This window comes from Poecilia formosa, unplaced genomic scaffold, assembly GCF_000485575.1.
Source record: "Poecilia formosa unplaced genomic scaffold, Poecilia_formosa-5.1.2 Scaffold58, whole genome shotgun sequence".
NCBI lineage: Eukaryota > Metazoa > Chordata > Actinopteri > Cyprinodontiformes > Poeciliidae > Poecilia > Poecilia formosa.
The window spans coordinates 196,538-212,900 of record NW_006799997.1 but is presented as its reverse complement, the minus strand read 5'-3'; the positions used below and the strand labels follow the sequence as shown (position 1 = coordinate 212,900).

The 16,363-nt window shown below is 42.1% G+C and overlaps 1 protein-coding gene across 3 annotated transcripts in view; it reads right to left on the bottom strand.

Moving 5' to 3' along the window:
* LOC103139190 (nck-associated protein 5-like) overlaps positions 1–16,363 on the bottom strand; it is a 126,856-nt gene that overhangs the window by 91,093 nt on the left and 19,400 nt on the right. The window contains exon 1 of one of the 3 annotated variants that reach the window (XM_016672303.1): positions 12,648–12,848. The exons of the other annotated variants lie outside the window; for them this stretch is intronic. Coding sequence (XP_016527789.1) covers positions 12,648–12,713 — 66 coding nt within the window. The 5' untranslated portion in view covers positions 12,714–12,848. Of the gene's footprint in view, positions 1–12,647; positions 12,849–16,363 lie in introns of those variants that run through there. 3 annotated transcript variants of the gene reach the window in all.

Genomic DNA, 16,363 nt, shown 5'->3' with positions numbered 1-16,363 from the left:
CACCAGTCATTTCCGCAGACCGAGGACCGACGCAGTATGACCGGCACTACCCGAGTGTTTTCACGGAATCAAGTCACGGCCTTTATCAACCTGGGAGCCCTCAGCACTAATACCTAATATGAATCTGTTTAGAGTTGGCTTCATATTTTAATTCAAGCCAGTTTAAACGCACCAGGGCGGACCAGATAGAAATCCACCCTTTAGGAATAACCGCCAAAGCAGGATCCAACGTGTTGACAAGCGAGATGGAAATCTAGTCAAGTCTGGGGGAGGGTTGCAGGCCGTTGTGACACAGTGTCTGAATTTTACAGGCCTAAGGGTTGCTGGGTTTTATTATGATCTGGGGGCCAATATTCAACCAGGTGTAGTCGGGTTGGGAGGGAGTGTGGTGATGACAGACGTGAAGAGGAAGCCTGGAGTTGACAGCCCTCTGGGAGGCAGGAAAAACACAGAGAGGCAAAATCCAGGCAGCTCCACCGGAGAACCAGGCGGACAAGAGACAGAACCAGAACGAGCATAACGGCTGACACGCTGCACAAAATACCATTAAAACTGATAGCTTTGATAACGCCAACTTGTCATGTAAATTAATACATTTCAGAGATTTGCATGGATGAAAACAAAAACGTAGTATTTTTTAAGAGAGATGTTGCCCATCAGTTATTACAAAAAAGCATAAAAGGAATGGAGAAACATATTTTAAAAACGCTGACATTTATCATGTTGACAATAGAAGGGAGAATGAAGGAATACTCTCCAGTTTCATTCTCCAAACCTTTCCAGAGCTGGAAAATGCTTAAATCACCTCCGCGCATAAGGAGCCTGCATAAATCTCAGTCATCATGAAGGTGAATCTTTCACTGGAGGAAAAGTAAAGAATGATGAGACTTTCACCATATTTGAAAGTAAAAACCTCAACATGGGAGCAGAGAAAGGAAAGTCCGTTGTATTGGACAATAGTAGATGCAGAATTGTAACATTTGGATTTCTGAGGTGGAAAAAAGATGACAGATCCACAAAAAGAAGATAAAGGAATAAATATTTTGAACAGAACAAGTTCCTGTTTTTATATAACCAAAGCCTCACAGAGAAAACAAAGAAACGTTACATAAAAGCGGGAAAATGTATCACCTGGTCACAAATACGAAGAACAAAATCTTTAACATAATGTATTGGGGAATTAAAGAAGAGTAGCAAAGACACGGAAAGTTGTGGGAAGCTATCAGAGATGCTCAATAGATGCTGGAAACTGAAGGATTCTGCTGGTGTGACTGTTTCCAGTGTCCTGAACGATGAAGACCTGTTCTGAAGAACATTAGAAACCAAATATTTACATCCACAACATAAAAAGACACAAATTATGCTCTCCACTGTATGACAGTAAAGTAAATTTTCACTTTTCCTGTTAGGTGGTCTGTCAAAATGATTTCTAGTTGCTAAATGCCAGAATAAGTAGAGATAAAGTGTTTTGTTGTTACTATCTTTTACATACGCCAAGATCATCATGCCTTTAAACAATAAAAACAACTTGTCTAATTTCAGAGGGATCCAGAGATGTAGAAATGGGGTTTCCTGTTGGTGTGAGTTTGATCCCCTGGCCAAATGCTTGAAGTATCTGATGTTCAACCAGCAATCTTACATCAACACCTCATTGTTGCAGCAGCAGCAGCAGCAGCAGCAGCAGCAGTTCATCCTGACCTCCAGGTAGGTGTTTGTTTCCACAGATACTCCAGCCAGAAACCCTTCATCAAACTGCCTGACTGCTCCACGCTCTCGCTGCAGCTCTGTTTCTTTAATCCAGGAAGTGATTTACTGACGGTCTGACGGTCTGCTGGGGAGCCGGCCGGCCAAGCCATGTGTCGGGCAGATGTGCCTGCATTCTTGCCAGAAGATGCATTAATATCAGCTTATGGTTTTCTCCCTGTCTTCTTGAAGGCTTGCTTGGAAACTGAACTGGTGATGTGACGAGAGGAGACCATTTGGTTCATGTCACCAACCTCAGCACATCCAGATTCCCAATGTCACAAAACCCAGATACAATCCTACCACTTCTTATGGAAATCCTACAGCAGAGGACCGAAGGGAAATGTGAAGAGATAGGCCTCAGTGACCTCTGACCTTTGATTTAATCTTGGCTCTGATGATCATTCTCGTAGTCATGAATTATTTCTCAGAATGGTTGATGGGCAAGAAGCAGCAGAAGAAGGTAGTGGGGGGATGGTGAAGGTTTTGAATGCATTTTCCTACAGTGCAGCCCACTGGAGGTGATCAGCTATACAGCTCCAGCAGGCGTGGGTGGAGCAGAGCCAGGAAAGCCCCAAGCTGGAGGCGTTTACGTAAATCACAGCATCGTCAGCGAACAGGCTGATCAATAAAAAATGTAGAACGGGCTCTGTCTCATGTAGGACATGTAGGACAGGCTCCGTCTCATGCAGGACATGTAGGACAGTGGGACATGCAGGGCACAGTCTGTGAGGTCACCAGAGTCGTTACAGTCAGTCATCTGATGGACCTCTCAGTGGAGAGAGCACGGTGACGAGTTAGCCTTTAGTTCGCACTGCTGCTAAAAACATCATATGAAACACAGACACCCAAAACCATCCATCCATCCATCCATCCAACTGTTGGTTGGTTGGTCATTCATCTGACCAACCATCCATCCATCCAACTGTTCATCCATCCTTCAACCATCCCACATCCATCTGTCATTCAATCCATCCATCCATCCATCCATCCATCCATCCATCCATCCATCCATCCATCCATCCATCCATCCATCCATCCATCCATCCATCTGCCAGTTAGCACATCAGCCTTTCATCCATTTAATTTAATCATCCATCTGTTCATTCATCCTTTTCTTTACCCTCAAGAATCCACCTGACATCAACTATCCATCAGGAATCTTTCCATCTGTGATTCCATCTGTCTGCCAGTCTATCCCGTCTCCAGACACTTATTGATCTATCCATGCATCAATAGATCCATCTATAAATATATCCATTTATCCATCCATCACTTGGTCTAAGTAACTTTCTTCCTCAGCAGAACCAAACATTCAATGCAAATTATTTCAAGTCCAATAATTCATGTGGTTTCATTCACTGCTAAACAACAGTTATACTTTCATTTTTCACCTATTTCATCAGCCAGATGCATACAGCATCACTAAATGAAACCATTCTAGCTAACCAGAGTTGTAAAGTAAAGCTTCTTTCTCCCTGAGTCTCCATGTCAAAGCAGTAATTTTGCCTTGGACAGATCATCTCCACACAGCAGCATCAGCTCTATGGGTTAATGCAAACCCATAGAGCTGATGCTCTATGGGTTTGCATTAACCCATAGTTCAGAGCAGCTGAACCTGGACCGAGGGTCCAATAATTCAATCCATTAAACAGTAAAGTGCCTCATCATGGAGTCTGCTCCTGGCAAGTCATACAGTAGGAGTTCATCCAGGCTGCTAGAGCCTCTAAGTCTTTGGTATCAGGATTTTCAGCAGCCATGCTTGTTTTATTCCATCCAGATGGACATGAGGAAGACCCTGACATCAGACCTGGTTCCCATTAGACGAGGTGACATCAACGCTCTTTTTGAGGGGCTTCACAGGGTCCTCTACAAGGGTTCAAAAGTCCAGATGGTAAATAAATGAAAGCTTCATGGCTAAAATAACTGTCTGTGCTAACAGGAAACTGACTGAAGGCGTTAGCTTGTGTTCTAGCATGTCTCTGTGTTTACTTCCTGACATGTTCTCTACTGTGGGAAAACTTCCACGGCAGGCCGGACCTCCTGATCTTACAATAACAACTCTGTTCTATCACTGAGTGTTTGCTCAGCTACCTCTCTGTATCTGGGGCACCCCACCGCCTCCCACCCCCAATCCTCCATCCAAGCCCGGACTGAAGCCTTGCAGTAGCCATGAAAGCATTACCTTCAGCATGAACTGTTTACCATGGCATCATGCTGAACAAAGCTTCCTGCTTTGTCTTCCAGTAGGTCAAATTGTGTGGAGCATGCTAGGCCTAAAGAGCTCCACACAATAACCAGAGAACCACCAAACCTTTACATCACCATCCCTGCTGGTGGTAAAGCTAATGCTAAAGCTAAAGATATAGAATTAACTCATTCTAACACATTTACCTGGTTGAAGCTAACAAAAAAGTGACCTTTGACCTTAGTTCCTTTCTCTATACCAGAGGCCTGATTAAAATTCAGGAATGGGTCAGATCTGAGAGATGATGATGATGATGATGATGATGATGATGATGATGTAATGAATGCAAAGAAATGAGAGAAAAGGAAAAAGATGATAAATGAAAGGAAGGGAGTCAGGACACAAGGAAGGAAAGATAGGAAGGAAACCAGATAAAAATGACAGAATGGCATAACAGAGGAAGGTAAGGAGGAGAGGATACATCAAATGAAGGAAAGAAAGCACAAAAAAGGATGCTAGGAAGGAATGAAATAAAGAAAGCAAGGGAACAAGGAAGGTCAGAAAGAAAAAAAAGACATACTGAAGGAAACAAAAGGAGGATACTCTTCCATTTAGGCAATGGAAGAAGGAAAGAAGTCTGAAAACACAAATATGTTTCTCTAGACTTTTTCCACATTCCAGACTCAGAATCTCAACCTTCGTCTCATCAGGTCAGAGCTCACAGTTAAGAGCTAGAGCTCATTCATTTATGTTTGTGATGGTAGGAGACAGGACTTTTAAAAAACAAAATTGGTTGACATGTAAACGGATAGTGTTGATGCAGATGTTGGGTCTTTGCTGCCATCCTCATCCATGTTGGTCTCAGTAGTTTTCAACTTTAAATATGAACACAAGAAGTCTGACTTACGATCAGACCCACCTCACTTGATTGACATTTGGGTGAATTTTACAGATATTACTACTTCTGTTTTGACACTGTAAAAGCAGAAAGGGCTATCTGGTCGTATTTAGCGGTGCTGGATCTTTCATCGTTCCATTGCAGAAGCATGAAGCCATTTCTACGCAACCAGGCTCGCAATGGTTGGAGAGATTTCCCTCTTGCCTCATATTCCACCGGTTTCTCCTGCACACAGCAAGTCCATTTTCCAGCCAGGAGTATCCTGAGAGCGTTCCAGGTTGTTCATAAAGCCCATCCTGGACCCCAGCCATGCAGCAGTGAGAGAAGTGGGTCAGGGGGTGGAAAAAACTCAATAATGCACTAATTCATGTGGTTTGAATTGAGACTCCAATCCCCCTCTCCTGACTGCTTCTGTTCAGCCATGAATATGACAGAGGAGACGGAAAATCCAGTCAGGAAATGCCTCTGAAATATAAAAATCCCCTCTGCAATATTAAACAAATTGTAAATATAGACTGCTTTGTTGGGCTGTTATCGCATCGCAGCCATTTCCTTCAAAATGATGATAATCCCAAAGAAATGAAGGTAATGAAATAATCATGGGGCCTTGTTTGTCCTGCATAATTTCCTGCCTGGAAGCCCATCGGCTCCTCCAGCTGTTGGGGCCAGATGGATGTTTGGGCCGTTCGATTGGCCCTCTGGGCTCCGCCACACAAAGGCCTCCCCCCAGCCACACACAAAGGTCAACCGTTGGCCGTTGACATGGCGGACTCTTTCAGTCCGGTTCACCTGAGGCTTCAGGCCTCCTTGTAAAATCCCCTCAGTTGCCGATCAAATGAGAGGTACGGCGATCACTAAGCTAGCAGCGCAGCGTTGTAAAGATGAGTTGTGGAGAAAATGACCAAGACTCAATCATGTCCACCCCAGAGGAAGACTCAGATGCAGATGGTGCTGATTCTCTCAAGGATTTCAGCTCAGCTATGAATTACCTTCTTTTTAATAATGTCTTGAAATGACTTCATCTCACGTTGCACTAAGGATGTTTTCAGCAGCAGATAAAAGTTGTGGGAGCATGGAAGGTTTCGTAATAAAAGGTGCAGGTGTTAAAACAACTGCTTCCCATCTTTGATCTCTGCAACCTGCTTGTCTTGGCCTCCCTCCAAACGTTTCACCTGAAATCTGGCTTTTAGTCCAACCATTACAATGTGTGCATTGTCCCTTGTCCAAGTTACATAAACAATAAAAACAAAAGGTTCCCATGATGTTTTGGTTTGGGTTTTACACAAGTTTACAAAGATGAGTAATAAAATCCAGGTAGGTAATTCACTTACTAACCTTGGCTTTTCTTTTACAATGTTTACTTTAGAGGTGGGACGAACTGACTGTTTCGCAAATGACAAGAAAATCTCACATCTTTCCACGCAAGTTTCAAGTCAAGTCTCCAGGCCAAGTTCTAAATTTTTAATTTTCAGTCTTAAAAACATCATTTGACATAATACCTATGTCTTATGTCTATCTCTTTCTATGTTCCAATGATGTAAGAACTTGTTACTCTTTAAACCTGCGGCTTTCCAAGAAAACCGTCCTGTTGCATTAAATGACTAAATGTACCGTTGGTGTCAGGTCTGCTGTGTTTAACTCCATTTGTTGTAAACAGAAGTCTGAAACCACTCAGGTCTGTATTTAGCCTAGAAGCTGAAAGGTAACCCTCTATAGAGGGAGGCTGTCAAGATGCCTACAGCTTATTGGTGGATAGCTATGATTGTTTCCAATGTTGCACCATCACACATGAACGTTACCCTCTAATAATGGTAATATATCTTATTACCATCACCATGTCACCATGATGGCTAATGAACCTCAACAGAATAAATCAATCCCTGCCAGTTCTTCCACTTCTAACGGCAAGCATAGACCACATCGGAGAGAATCATGGTTCCCTGCAAAGAATGCCTCATTGTAGCGCGATGGTTTGAGGCTGGATGGATCTCTTTGCTTTTGTTGCATCGTTCTGTTGTGGTGTTTGCATAGCATAGGGCATAGAGTTCTGGCTCGGGAGACAGCGGAGGAAAGAGGAAAGAACCACCGGCTGGTTTCTGTAAAGCGTGTCACATTGGATTAAACCAGAACAGGACCTAAAACTCATTCTGCAGCACTCTTGTCATGACGCACAAGTTGCAGCGTTGCACATGAAGCTGAGGGCTTCCCCTCAGGGCTCCATGTGACACATCACACAGCCGGGCAGGTGATCTTTTGTTCAGAAAGGAAGAGGACGATGAAACACAACCTCACCGCCACTCCGTGGATCAGCTCGCAGAGAAAGGGAGCAGATGAAAGGTCTAGGACGCACACAGGAGTGCTGTCAGTTGTATTGTCTGGCTTCGCCGCTGAGGCCTGACAGCCACTTTATGGCCGTGAATAGAAAGCAGAACCGGGGAGCAGAGGACGAATACGACCAGCTGGAGCACCTGGAGTCCAGAAACCATGCAGACCTCACCACAACAAAGGCCCACATGGAGGCTTGTACTGTATTTGCTTATGGATCAGCCAGAACCATCAGGTGCAAACATATGAATGCTTACTTCCAGAACAAGAAAAAAAAAAACATATTCCTCATTCAACTGTAAACATCCCAAGATGGCAATGACTGACGTCAAATACAACAACCCAAACTGAGTCCTTCATGTCTTTGTGGAGGAATATCTTTAAAGAATTCAGTCTTACTCTTATCGATCTGTATAAGGTCATCCCACAGCATCCAAATCAGATTTACTATAAACTTTAACTAGCTACTCAAACATTTGATTTTGGTAGGGTTTTGTTTAGCCAGAATTGCACCTGCAACATAAATTACAGCAAGTCATCCAGATACTTAAGTGGCAGAGCTATATTGTTGCCTCCAATCATACCGTGTCAAGTCTTTCCATATCCCAAGTAACATGAAAGTCTCACATTGAGACTGAAGTCAAGGTATTCGAGTCCTGAGTCGAGGCAAAATCTGAAACTCTTAAGTCATTTGACATGCAATGCAAATTAATTGTAGAGTAACAACCATTTTAAGATTTATAAATTATTTTCAAAAGATGTTTTTCAATGGTGGGCACCACTAACTTTAAAGCACTAATCATAAACATCAGTCCTGCTAACGCTGAAGTGCTACATTGAGATAGCTATAAGTGGAAGCTAACGCTAAAGCGCCAACTTGAACCATGTGGATACCCACCATGTGTCAGTGATACAATGTGTTTTATATAGCTCTCAGTTCAGAACGTTTTCCCAGAAGTCTGTAAGTAATTTTGGGTAGAAAGGATCGCCATTGTTCCACTGTAGTTTGATGAAGTCCCAAAGTTTTACAAAAGACTTTACAACTCTTTCCAGTGTTAAAGGTTATGTTCACCAACTGTTTTTGCCTTTTGAGATCTCCTACCCTACTTCATGTTGTCAGACAGGTTATATTCAGTAATTCCAAGATTCTAGGCATCCAATCAATGAATAAAATTAAAACATCATGAAATAAAACAAAAAAGGTCCAAATCTTGCCCACTGACAGCAGTACGGGGAACAAAGCTGACCTGAATCTGTGTGGAAGCTCGTTGTGTGTCTGTTGTGGCGGTGGGAGGATAATCTATGCAAAGCTCCGGAGCCGAACGCGAGGTGTTGAAAGCCAATAAGGCCGTATCAAAACGAGGGCAGAGTTAATTAATCATCTCGGCTTCCTTTTCATGGCCCCCCCCGCGGCTGTCCCGGGGGCATGTGCGAGCGCCAGTGTGTATCTGTGTGCAATGGTGTGTGTTTGAAGGAGCAGGAGGGTGGTGCAGGTTGCAGCTCGGGGGGTGGGCATTAGCATATTGTAATGTAAGCCAGTAGACCACTGAGCTCCTGTACGTCTGCTGCAAGCCTCTTTGGGACAAACAGGAAATAACTGACACCTGCCCTGTTCAGTGACCAGAAAATGATGAAAAGTGACAGTTAAAAGAAAGAAACTCAATTAGCTTCATTTACATTTTCATAGCTGTAATTGTGGCTTATTAGAAGCGTGTATGCTCCCTGTCAAAGAAGCCATTTGTTGTTTTTTCTACATTAAGCAATGAAGATTATTAATTGATTTCCATTTCTGAATATATATATAAAAAATGTGTGACTTTAAGAAAACTGATACAAAAATTAACTGTTGCTTGAATAAAGATTATGGATCCCCATAGCTGGAGAACCACCTTGGGGCTTCCTCTAAAAATATAGCTAACTATTTTAATAGATCAAACACCAAATACTGAATGGTGAATAGACAGGGAGAGATAATTAATTGAAAACTTTTCCTCAAAGTTTATTTTCCACAAGAATTGCTTCTATAGATATAAGCAATAAGAAAGAAAAGGAATATACTGAAACAGCCAGAGCTAGGAAAGCTAGCCCTGACTAGCTAAGAAAGCTCACTCTTGCTAGCTAGAAAAACCAACCCTGGCTAACTAGTAAAGCTAGACCTGGCTAATTAAGAAAACTCGCTCTTGATGACTAGGAAAGCTAGACCTGGCTACATAGGACAGGTTGCTACAGCTAACTAGGAAAGTCAACCCTGGCAGTTAAAGGCTTTCATAGAAATAATATATTTTTTAAAATTATGTTTTTTGTTTAACGGTCTTAGTAATGACTCCCTACTTCAACCAATTGGGGTTCTACTTTATAACTTTTGAAAGCCAGAATGAAAAACATAACTGAGTTTCACAAATAAAGACTGTTCTGGTAAAAATAAGAATAATAACTCAAAGGCAGCCTTATGTTGAGCTGTTACAGAATATTTGAGAGTCTATTTGACATATTAGGCAATATATCATTATCACTGTTAGGTTGTTTTTTTTTTTGTTGGGAACCTTTGTAGAAAGTCACATTAATTCTGTCTCTTTTTGTCTCTGTAGTTGTTTGTCTTCATGTTTCCCATTCTGGTTTCCTTATTGCTATAAATGTGTCTTCATTCGTAGTATCTTGGCAAGGGATTCTAATATCTTGGGATTTGTCCATCATAATAACTCATCTTTCCCCAGAAATGAAAGGGAAAAATGAAAAAGTTGGTCCGACCATACTGGCTGAGAAGACTTTAAATATCTCAACACAACATTTTTGGAGTTGAAATCAAAACATTTCTGTTTTATGCAAACAACCAATTATAATCATCAATCAGTCTGTGACTGTAATTAGACTTCACAAAGAAAAAGGAAAATATTTTTCTAGAGATTTCTTGCTTTCCTTTGCTGTGTAAGCTCGGCCTCCAGTCGTCTCGCCACCATCCATAATTAGTTTTAATGTTCTGCAGCTGGCAAGTCGCTCGTCTTCTTTTTGAGTCCAAAGCAATGTGGCACCAGAACTCTGCGGCTCAGTCCAAATTCATATCCTTCTTCCTGATTCAGACACTGAGCTCTATTGAGAAAAGTAATTCAACACAGGCGTTCTGTCCCAGAGATACTTTCTGAGGTCTTGAGGATCCATGTTTGTACACAACATATAATTTCCATTACGTAACCGGTATTATAATCTCAGTATGTGGAAATTAAGGCAAAATGTGACCCTATTCAAAATTTTTAAATCACAATCAAGCAAGTTTTCAAGTCAGCATTTTATAATGTGTTTTTTTTTTTTTCTGGCATAGTTCTGGTAGAATGTTGAACCACTGCTCCTGGACAAATGGGAAGGCTTTATTAGAACTATTTGTCTTTGATATTAAGCAAAGTTAACATCTTTTCAGGAAGGCTGAGTTATGGGTTTGGGTAGGACTTTCCAGAAGTCTAATGTTAGCCTGATTTATCGGATCCAAATTCAATATGGATGTGGGTGTCGGACTACTGTCCCAATTGTGTCCAAACTCCAATAGATGTTAAGGAATTTGAAGACAGTCCCCTTTTGTCGTTATTCTATACCTCTGCCATGCTTGGCAGCTGGTACAGTGCTGGTAGGGTTGAAAGCCTAATCTTGAGACCTCCCTACATTCCTCTAGTTGTTGAAATTAAACAGATCAATCTTTGTCTCATTTAACCAAAAAAAAAAAAAAAAAAAATAACACTCTCGAAAGACATTTATCTCATCTCTGGGAAGACAGACAACGTTATTCAGACCCCATCATCTCCTGAAGGAAACGACACAAAATCTTCTGAAGACAACAGAACCCAACTTCCTACTTCACCATTTGAGGAAAAAATGGAGTGGAGTCAGATTGTAGTGGTTGGAGGATTTCTCTTTTGTCTTTGGCTAAAGACCACGAGCCATTTCGCCCACTAATCCTACACTTGTATTTACCCTGCGCTGTAGTCTGCGTGGAATTCACATATGCTTTTGAATCGCACCAGAGTTCAGTTCAACTAAACCAAAACCGAGGTTTGTAGGCAGACTGGACTTCACTTTTTTTGGTTTGATTACACATTCACTCGTCCCCAAACAAAACAGACTTTCTAAACGAAAGGACTGGAGTTGGGTTAAAGCAGACTGAACAGGGCTGCTGGGAATGCACCCTGAGAGAGATTTCTGACCTTTTTACAGACATTTAGAAAGTAGAGGCACATCTAAATAACTTATATTTAGGTGTAATTGTTAAAACATATGATCTGATAATCTGTACCTTCACAAAGATCCTTGGACTTTCCCATTCTTCCGAGTACCAGTCAAACACATTTGAGGGTTTGGTCTTGCCGAGTTAAGATATTCTTGGCCCTTATTGAGTCATCGACTTATAATAAAAAGATGTTGGCTACTCTTACTCAGTAGAGCCTGAATATATAATTCTGATTCTGTGTGAATCTGATCATTCAGATCCTAAATGGAAGGATCAAATGCGAGAGTAAACGTATGTTTAGGACTTTTTCTTCTGGCCAATAAAAGGTTTGAATGCAGGTTTAATGTGGACAATGCCACCAAGCAAACCTTTAAACCACAGTTGATCCCAGATTAGGACACACAAAAGGTCATAAACCTCAGAAGTTCTCTCTGGATAGAAAATTAAAAAAGAAAAGCAAGCCGTGTTGGTTTGGAGGGAGAGATTTGCGCTTGGGGATGAGCGAGAGGGTGAAACTGGATGGAAAAATGCAACCATGCATGTTGTGTTTCGCGCCCCTTCTCCTCCTCCACAACCCATTAGTCACTATCCAGCTCCTGTTAATGTAATTACATAAAGGATGTATGCCGTTTCGGAACCCAGCAGAGACATTTGTCTGTTTAATTGCGTCCACGTGATGGCAGAGGCAAAAACACACAAAACACCACTGAATGAAGATCCAAATCGAAGAGAAAAGTTCAACTGAAGCAGCTGAAAAAGCACAACAACCACAGCCATTATATTTTTAGATCTGGCTGTTGCCACGCATAGTAACCTCGTCATAAAGCATCACATGTCGCGAAGCGTCTCGTTCACAGCGGGGAGGGAAACCTGTACAGATGGTGGGCCGGACCCCTGATCCGGACCGCCTGGAACTGCTTCAGAAACACGAAGCGAGTCTTTTCTCACGTCTAATTAGAAGCAGCCACAGCTTGTCGGATAGTGACCTACATATGGGATGGCAACGCTCGAGATGCACAGTCACAGAACGGTGAGAAACACTGACACACTTACAGAACTAGACCATCCAGAATCCAGTGACAGGTTTAAAACAAAGTTAGCTCCTCTAAGGAAATCTCACCGTCATCAATCAAACTTCAGCTGATGGATTACAACCCTCCCCTCCTCTAACGTTATAACATAGAACATCATTGCCCCAGTGAGTCCTGCTCTGGATGTGCTCTCCCTAATATCTCCCTTGCGTTGCTGAGGGTCGGATGGATCTGAAAACCAACACTCACCGCCAGAAGCTCCAGAAGAGGAACACTTCGGATCCGACCAACGCCGTGCTCCGCCAACTGGCTCATCCTCTATCCTTCGCTCTGTTGCCCTCCTCTTCTTCCGCTTGGTTCCCCTCTTCTGCCCCAGCTGCCTTGCTGAGTCTCAGCTGCTGCCTGCCACTGGCTGTGTGTGTATGTGTGTGAGTCTGTATGTGTTTGCATTCGACAGCGTTACACGTGTGTGTTGGAACGATGATGCAGCAGTGCAGCAAAGTGCCTTGCATGAATTCGTGTCTCTCCTGACTGAGGGCCACATCAGGTCCTGTTAATATTTAACCACCAAGTCAAGTCGCATTAAGTCACCTGGAGCAAACAGCATGTGTGTAGTAGATCTAAGGTGTTTGTGTACAGTGTGGCGGTTATGCACACACTTTAAGGTATAAAACATTAACACGTTTGAGAAGTAGATTCTTTGTTGATGGTTTTCCTTTTGTCTGTCTTCAATCAGTAAAGGGCAGGCTCTTAGCAGATGCTTTTCAAGGAAAGGAAGGATTTAGCAGCTTAGAGAGAGTTTAGTTCAATCAATCAAGGAAGAAAACTAGAGGAAATACCTTGTATTAGTCACTAGCACGTTACTCTATGTCCACCCAACTATTACTTTCCTCTTCCTTCCTAGTCTGGAACATGGACAGAAGACCCAAAAACACCTGCTAGCTTCTCATGGAGAGTCCAAAGCAGAGATCCAGGGCCAGAAGGGATTCATGTATGCCATCTCTGCCTCTGCTTGGTAACACCAACAGTTAACAAGCTAATCAGAAGGAGGAAGTGTAATCTGTGCAGACCCGACCATCATGTAATCACCACTATGTTTAACTGTTAGCTCTATGCCAGATGTAACATTATGAACACCGTTTCACCAGTCCACAGAAGGTCTTAGATAAAGTCCTGAAACGGCTCATTGTGTTTGTTCGGCAGTTATTCTGGCTCTATAACTGAGACAGTTCAAGCTTGAAGAGCTTTAGACGTTGATCTTGGTTTTGTTGACCTCCTGGATCAATCATTGATGATCTCTTGGAGTTTGTGTGGAACACAACTTCTCAGAAGGTTCTCTGCTGTTTCACGTGTCCTAAATGACCTGAAATCTATTCATTGCAGTGTGAGAATACATCATCTCCTTCTTGTTGTCAGTTGAGTTTTATTTGGGGACTTTCTTGGTTCCACTGACCCGTCGAGTAAAACTGACTCAGTTTTTCAAAACTGTGGTCAGTACAAGATGCAGCCCCACAGGTCTAGATCGGTTTAGATAGTTCTTTTACCTTGATTGGATTACAATTTGGAATTTAGATGTCTTTAAATAAACCTAAACCTCTGCTTGCCACGTTTCCAAAGAGTCACAGGAGTTCCTGAATGATTCTTTGGCTCCAGGTCGAATCAGAACCTCTGCTCACCAGCTTCCTCGCTGACACCCCATGAATTAAATCTGAATGTCAGATTGCTGGGTTTCTGTCTCCCACTGAGGTCTGTCCAAGACAACACAATGGATAATGATAGTTTTCTCGTTCAGACTGGAAAACGTGGAAGCTGTTATGGAAACTGTGCCATGTTTCTCCCACAACTATCCTCTAATCTGGGTTTATTTCTGTCTGCTTGATTGGAGAAGTTCCTGTTCTCACTGTGGAGATTTTTCTTCCTCGGAGGATGTCTCCCAAAGTTCAACCCTACAGACTTATAATTACTCTCACAATGTTGAGGTAGACAAAGTGCTTTGGCACCTCAAAGGCCAAGTCATGCAGCAGGGAGAACTAGACCTCTGAAATACAGACACCATACAGTTGGCCTTCCCAGTGGAATCAATGGAAATGACCCAAAACGCCACATGGAAACCACTGTTTACTTCTGGTCTGAACAAACGCTGACTCAGTACGAGAGATTGGTGCAAAGCTCGCAAACCGATGCCATCTGTTCCTTAGATATGTTGGTGCATCGGCATTATGGCATCAAGTCAATTTGACCATATTAGAAACAAATGATTACTTGTTATTTGATCGACATCTGGCTGAATTTGTACAAGTTTTGTATGACAAAAGTGCAACATTCCGTCCAATGAATGTACAGAAGGTATGTACATCTTGGCTCAGTTAATCTCTATCGGACATTTGAAAAAAATTAAAGTTTCCATATACATTTTTCAATGTTTCCTTCTCCATTTTATATTTCCTGTGACATACAAAATGCCCACAGCACAAAAAATGTAATTAAGGACACATATTTTGTACTTTTTTGCTAAGTTAGAATGTTGTATGAAAATTTTTCAGTGGACTATATTCTTGTTTGAAAGTTCAAAGTTTTTATGGGCAGTAGCCCCTTTTCTACTGCCCAGGGAGGCAGTAGAAAAGGGGTTTCAAAATAAACATATATTTTAAAAATCATGTATTTATCTGTGATTGCTACCTTGAATAGTTCTTATATTGCTTTCATACACATGGAGTAACCCCAGCATGTTGAGTAAACACCCCCACTTGTTGCTAAGTATGGCAAGGTTGCTACCTTTAGCTGTGCAAAACCAGAAATTTTGAGGAAATTGTGTTTTCTTATCGCCCCCCAATGCAAATAGTGAAGGAACTGCACGGGTTTAGCACCTGTAGCATGTAGCATGAACCAGTCAACCTGTACATGCTACATTTACGTAGATCATTATGCAACACGAAGCTCAGGATCTTCCAACACCTTCATCCCACTTCCACATCCATTCAACCTACCAAGACTTTACCCTCAACAGGCTTTTCAGCTGATGACTATCGAACTAATTTATGGATGCTGACTGACAGGTGGTGTTCTCACTCAAAATGAGATTACAAACTCATCCTTCAACAAGCACCTGACCCAGCCTCTTCGAGGAATGCATGAGCTCACCGGCAGCGCCTTCTCACCACAGATCAGCTGTTTGGAGAGTGCCAAAGGGACAATGGCGTGAAAACCCCAACGCATTCCTGTCACTGACTAATTGTTTACTGTCAAAGCTTCAGTCGTGAGATAAAAAACTGTTTCGAAATATTGTGCAAGCAAATATTCTGACTAATGTTTTAATGATGAGGGACTGAAGCCACTAGTTTTATGATTATAAACCATTACACAATTCCAGTCAAGTAATTTGGGTTGGATATATGGAACAATGTCTGCGTAATAGGAGTTTATGTTTTAGTAATGCATCCTTTGGCAATTTAAGGATGCCTCATTTGTCAGAAAAGAGGGACGATGACTCTAATCTGGTCTGTTTGGGTAAATCATTTTTAGCAAATGAGAATGGCCGCTTGTCAAAGCTTCAACAAGATTAATGGAAAAATAACAGAAATGTAATATTATAAATTAAGGGCAATAATTGTGGCTTGGAAGAGCCGAGAGTGGAATATTTTCCATCATATGGTCAGAAATGATTGGTAAATTACAAGACAGGCAGATTCCAGAGCGATGCCGTCATGTCAAATGGAAATGATGGATTTTAACCTGAACTCTTTAAGTTCTCAGCAATAAAAAAGGGCTGAAAACAGAGGAAAGTCCAGGTGGCAGGAAACATCTGAACACCTGTTGGGAAGCCGTCCGACAGGCACGTCAGGAACAGGTGAGGCACGTCAGAAATGCCTCCCGCCTCATCCTCAGGCACACATGAGACGATCTCGCTTTGAGACTCGCATGCAAATCCAGACAAATTTGTGACAACGCGTTTAAAGCACAAGCGT